This window comes from Panthera uncia, chromosome D4 (assembly GCF_023721935.1).
Source record: "Panthera uncia isolate 11264 chromosome D4, Puncia_PCG_1.0, whole genome shotgun sequence".
NCBI lineage: Eukaryota > Metazoa > Chordata > Mammalia > Carnivora > Felidae > Panthera > Panthera uncia.
In genome coordinates this window covers 86,451,326-86,457,325 of record NC_064807.1, presented here as the reverse complement: position 1 = coordinate 86,457,325, position 6,000 = coordinate 86,451,326, and the positions used below count along the sequence as shown (strand labels likewise).

Sequence of the window (6,000 nt, the reverse complement as noted above, 5' to 3'; positions counted from 1 at the left end):
GTGTGTGTGTGTGTGTGTGTGTGTGTGTGTGTGTGTGTGTGTGTGACACAGAGAGGGAGGGAGGCCGGGGGAGCAATAAAAGGCAAAGAGAGTCCGAGACAAAAAAGACACGGAGATTGAGAAGGAAGGAGGGAGGAGGGAGAGGAGCGCGCAGGGGGAGGCGCGGGAGCGGAGAGCGGGGACCGCGCGCAGCGCGAGCGGCGGGCGGGCGGGCTGGCGGGCGGGCTGCTCTCGCGCTCCCGCTCCCACTGTCACCCGCGCATCCCCGCGCATCCCCGCGCACCCCGTCCTCACCCGCGCACCCCCGCACACGCACCCCCGTTGGCCCGGGCCGCCGGGCGCGGGGCCCCGAGGCGGGGATCTGGCGGGCAGAACGCGCCCCGCGCCCGAGCCCGCGCCCACCTCGGCGTCTTTGCGCTCCGCAGCGGCGCGCCTCGCCGGGCGCCCCCGCCAGTCCTGCCGGAAGATGGTCAACGACCGGTGGAAGACCATGGGCGGCGCTTCCCAACTTGAGGACCGGCCGCGTGACAAGCCGCAGGTACACGCGGGCCCGGGGCGTGGGGACTTGGGGCCCGCGCGGTGGGCGAGGTGGTGGCCGCTCCAGCCGGCGGGGTGGGCGCCCAGCTCGAGGCTGGAGTTTGGGGTGCACCCCGCGAGGGTCGGGAGGCCTGGGGTGAGGCGGGCGCCCTCCTCTCCTCCTCCTCCAGAAGAGGCTTGAACTTGGGGTGCGGGGTGCGGACGGGGGCAGCACCCCCGCAGGAGCCGCGCGCTGGGGGAGAGGGCCCTCTTGCGCCGCCAACAGCCTCCCTGTGCGCGTGTGCAGAGGGGGTGAGAGACCTATAGTTCGCAGGGTGACCAGCCTTTTAGTTAACTGTGCGACCACAGACATCACACCCTCGCTGAGTGTGTTTCCACCCCTCGGCAATGGGCATCTTAATCACTTGCTAACTCTCCACCCTGGGCACCACCCTGTGCCAGGTGCCTGGCAGGGTGCCGATCCCCTGGATCTCCTCTGGACCCTTACACTTTAAACAGCTCTGTCCCCCCCCTCCCCCATACAGTAAAGGATCGATAAATATTTGTCTTATGTGAGAAGCCTGGATATCATGATTCTCCAGTTTTAAGACAAGGAAAGCGAGGCTCAGAGAGGGTTGCTCCTGCCAGAGGCCGTGAGGCTCTGCTGAGATTTGAACCTGGGTCCGAGGTTCCACGTCTGTTCATTTGATCCTTCCTGCTGCGTCTTCAGGGGCAGTGGAGGGGGCAGGCTTGGAGGGTGCCCAGGGCTGTGCACTGGAAGGGGGGGGGGGCGGTGAGGGCAGAGCTCCGGGGCTGGCCAGAGACGGGGCTGGAGATTCAGAGCTGAGCGGAGGGACAGCCCTGGGGCTGCCCCAGGCCGGGTTGCCAAGGGACTGGGGCAGGCAGGCAAGATGAGGGGGCCCCCGCTCGCCAAGGAGAGGAAATAATGGGGCTGCCCGTTTTAAATTTCAAATTTCTCCCAGACAGATGTCATTGGGGAAAGAGCTGTTTGTGTTTGCAGTGGCAAGAAGGGGGTGGCGGGGGCGGGCCTTGCAGCCCCTCACTCTCCAGGGTTGCAACCTGCTTGTTCTGTCCAGACTGACAGGGCCGTGGTGTGGGGGCCCAGCCCTCTACAGTTCGCAGAGCTCTTTCCCGACCAGCTGGCCAACCTCACTTCGTGCCATAGCCTGGGGGTTAGGCAGAGATGCATATTCCCACGTCACAGGGTAACGTGGCTCAGAGAGGTCGAGGCACGGCCCAGATCACACAGCATGTTAGCAGGAGAACGAGGATTCGAACCTGGGTCTGACCCCAGCGCCTTCCAATGCCTTCCAGGTAGTCTGTTTCTTTGTTTCGGGCAGGTGCACCCCCGAGCCACTCTCAGGTGTCACTCTTCTGCTGAGATCTGACTTTTTTTTTTTTTTTTTAACATTTATTTATTTTTGAGACAGAGAGAGAGAGCATGAATGGGGGAGGGTCAGAGAGAGAGGGAGACACAGAATCTGAAACAGGCTCCAGGCTCTGAGCGGTCAGCACAGAGCCTGACGCGGGGCTCGAATTCACGGACTGCGAGATCATGACCTGAGCCGAAGTCGGCTGCTTAACCGACTGAGCCACCCAGGCGCCCCTGACTTTTTACCCTCTTAGCAAGAGCAGTCTCATCTCCTAGACTCGTTCAAGGCCATCCCCAGCCTGACCCGTTCTCCTTTCCCATTACCCCCTTACCAGGACTGACTGCTTGTCGTTGCCAAACTCCAGCCCCACACTAGGCTGAACATTTCCAAACCTTTGCAGGTCCCAGTAGCATTTAGCTTGGGGCGCTCAGCTGCCTTTGTCTCGCTGCCTTGCTCCCCCCCACCCCCAGGCCCCGGGTCCCTCCTCTATCAGGAGCTCCCTTTGGACGCGTGCTCCTTCCGGCCCCCGTCTCTACGTCTTCCCCTGGGCCCAGGCTCCTGCCCCTCCATGTAGCTCAGACTGGGAGCTTAGGGGTATTGGCTGAACTGAAGTGCGTGAAGCCCTCAGCCAGGCGCTCTGGGTGAGGAGTCAGCAGGTGCCGCTGTGTCTCAAGGGGAAGGGGGGGCTCCTGGGGGATCCGTTTGAAATGTGCCTTCAAGGCCTCCTCCCTCTGCTGCTGCCTGGGGGCACACATTCCAGCTGCCCCAGCCAGAGCCCCCGCCTTCCGCCCCTTGGCATCAGAGGCCGCTGAGAGCTTGTGGCCCCAGGGTCCTGGGGCAACATCAAACACCGCCTCCTTTCCCCCCTCCCTTGGTGACCTAGCACGTAGACCTAAGCACAGTGACCCAGCCTGTGCCAGCCCCAGCCTCGTTTGAAGCTTCAGGTAAGAGGCAAGCCCGCTTCGTTAGAGTTGTCCCTTCTCCCCCTGGAGCGCGAAGGGGCTTTCACACCCTTGGGGCGGGAGGTGACGGTGGAACATTTGCCAGAGTTTGGAGTCTGTCAGATGAAAGGATCTAGGAATAGACACAGTTCTCTCCTGGAGGGCGGGGCAGGAAGTCCCCCTGTGACCCGCTCCTCCTGGGCGGGGTTGGGGTGGGGTGGGGGTGGGGTGGGGGGAGCCTTGTTTCTCAGCAGCCCTGGGGTCACGCCACCCCAAACTTCTCGCAACATTGCGGAAAGAAAAAGAACTTCTCATCGGGAAGTTCTTCCCCTTGTCTAACCTAAACCCTGCGGCATTTAATTCACTCCGTGATGTGACTGTTTCTGGAGTCTCCGCCTCGGCTGGGATGCACGGCTGCGAGCCGGTGCCCCGAGGAAGCTTACTTAGGGTCTCACGAGGGAAGCCAAAAAAAAAAAAAAAAACCCTCACCAGTCAGGGACTGTCACAAGGCACCATAAAGAAAAGCAACTGTCTTCTTGTTCCCTGGGGCTTGGGTAGAGGTCACTGTGTTAGGCAGGGGCTGGGAGACAAGGAGGGTGACGTAAGGGAAGAAGGGGCCACGGGGGTGACAAGCCAAGGACTCCCTTCCGTCACTTTCCGTGCCCTCCTCCGGCCCCCCCCCCCCAGCCCCACAGAGCTCACCATCTAGCCCAGCAGGGTGGCTGTGACCCGAAGGCAGGGTGGGAGTGAAGAACCACCTCCCAGAGGAGGTGACAGTTAAGCTGAACGGTATTTGCCGCATCCGTCCTGGAGGGAGACCAAGGTGTGTTGGGAGCCAGGAAAGGAACCAGGCAGGTGCAGAGCTGGGCAGGGCAGGATGGGGGAGGGGAGCCCGCAGGTGCCCTAGGCCTGAGGGCCCAGCGGGACCTGCCCTGGGGGCCTCTATAGCTCTAGGGGGGTTCTAAGCAGGACCTTCAGGAAGGGTCCTTTGCGGCCTCGTGGGGAACGGGTTGGTGGGGCCTGGAGGGCAGCGGGGAGACTGTCACAGTGATTTCGAGGCAGATGACGGGCTTAGACTGGGGTAGGGCTGGGGGCACAAGGACAGAGCCGGGTGGCTGCCTGGGTGGCGGTGGGGCGGAAGGAGCCCGGTGAGGCACCGGCTTTGGAGGGGTGGAGGCCGAGTTGGTGCAGGGGATCTCCAGAGGGCTCAGGTTAGGGGTGGGGACAGAACCTGGTTCGGTGTCAGTGGGCCGGGTGGGCCATCAGGAGGCCAGGGGCTGTGGGGGGTGGGGAATAGACCCTCACGGGAAGCGTATGGAGACCCCCCTGCCCCCCCCAGATGGACCCAGAGTCGAGCTCCTCTGAGGAGTAGCAAAGGTTGGGGAGCTTGGAGCCCCCAGGAGGGGTGGACTTGGGCCGCTCTCCAGGCCCTGCCCCTCTGTCCCCTTCGGCCACTCCCCTAGGACCTTGCAAATGGCCAGAGGCTTCCGATGGTCCTCAGCATGGGGTGCCTTAAAGCCGAAGAACCAGCCCCTCATTCTAGGGGGTCTCTGGGACACCCCAACCCCATCCTGCCTTTGGCTGGGGTGCTCATAGGAGACGGGGGAGGGCTGTGCATTTGGATCCCACCTTGCCTGGCCTCCCCTGGAGGGACATTTTTCTTCTTCCCAGTTTGATACTGGGAGCCCAGTCTCTGTCTACCGCGGGGGCTCCCGCACTGGCTCCCTGAGCAAAAGAAGAAGAAGACCGGGGGGGGGGGGACGGGGATGGGGGGGGCGGGCTGGGCACGATGGGCTAGCAGGGCATCGAGGCAGCGCGTCCCTTCCTCTTGAGCCCTGTTTTCCTCCGCCAGACCCCATGGCCGCCTCTGGAGGCTGGGGACACAGAGGAGGCAGCGGGGAAAGACGCCAGCCCTCAACTGAGGCACCTCTGGGGTTTCTTACCTCCTGCCTCCCCTCGGCCATGGGGAGCCAGCCCTGGGGGCCACGCAGGGGACGAAGCCACATCCCTCCAGCTGGGGGCTCACGTAAGCGGTTAGTGGCAGAGTGGACCTCGAACCCGGGGCTCCTGGCACCTCTCACGCCCACCGCCTGGGACACCTTCCCAGCGTCCGCCCTCCTTGCCAGGGGAGGCGGGGGCCCTGTGTGCCCGGACCCCGGGGTGTGCACCCGGCTCTGCCACGGCCGAAGGCTGATAAAGCAGCCCCGGCCCCGTGGCCTGCCCTTTGCGCCCGGAGCCCCCCTTCTTATCTCGGGCAGATTTCTTTGCGAGACACGTAAACAGCATCCTATAAAAACGAAAAGTACTTCGTGTTTAAGGTGATCTCAGAAGACTAATTCTCCTCTGCTGAGTGGCCTGTTTCATCTCCAACTCCGTCATCCCCCTGCCCCTCAGGGGACCCCATGTGGCTTTCTCGAGCCTCTTCCTCCTCTGCACCCTCCGTCTTCCCTCCAGGGACTGGGGGCTTGGGTGGAAGCAGGTGCGAGAGACGGCGAGGGTCCTGGAGACACCGGGGTGGGTGGGGGCGGATGCGGCTGGCCACTTTGCCTTGCCGGCCGGGGACCTTAATGCCATTCAGTTGGAGGACGTCGCTCAGAGCTGCTTGGGGCAAGGTGTCTCCCCGTGGACTCCGGGAGGGGCCTGATTGCTGACACCGAGCTTTGTCTCGCAAACCCCACACTCCAGACTCTGGCAAGAACGTTGTGGGAAGACGTAGCCTCGGCCCGGAGGGTGTGATTCCAGTCACCGGCCCTGGGCTCAAATGCTGAGCCTCCCGCTCGCCTCCCGTGTGTCCTCGGCTCGGGCTCTTCTGCCCTCTGAGCTCTTCCCCGTGAATCCAGCCAGAGAAGGGGGCGCTAGGACGTTTCTGGGGCGGGAACACGGCTGGTGCTCGAGGCCTGGTGGTGCTAACGTGGTGCCCGCCCGTCTGCAAGGCCCTGACCTGCAGGCGACCGGGGGATTGGGGCAGCCTGGAGGTCGCCTTCGTTCCATGCCCGGCCAGGAGAGGGGGCACACAGGGTCAGAGGCGGCCTTGCCCCGGGGTCCGGGGCTCAGCGTGAGTGGATCCCGGGGCCTTCACATCCTCCCCTTCCGAGCACGGTCACCGAGAAATGGCCTGGCCCATCTGTTTTTCCTCCCATCCATGTGAC

General features: G+C 63.4%; 1 protein-coding gene across 1 annotated transcript in view; it reads left to right on the top strand.

Annotated features, from left to right (window-relative positions):
* Positions 1-391: 391 nt before the first annotated feature.
* The window catches only part of FIBCD1 (fibrinogen C domain containing 1), a 30,506-nt gene continuing 24,897 nt past the window's right edge, over positions 392-6,000 (top strand). The window contains exon 1 of the mRNA XM_049630334.1: positions 392-538. Within this exon, the coding sequence (XP_049486291.1) occupies positions 467-538 (72 nt within the window). The 5' untranslated portion in view covers positions 392-466. The remainder of the gene's footprint in view (positions 539-6,000) is intronic.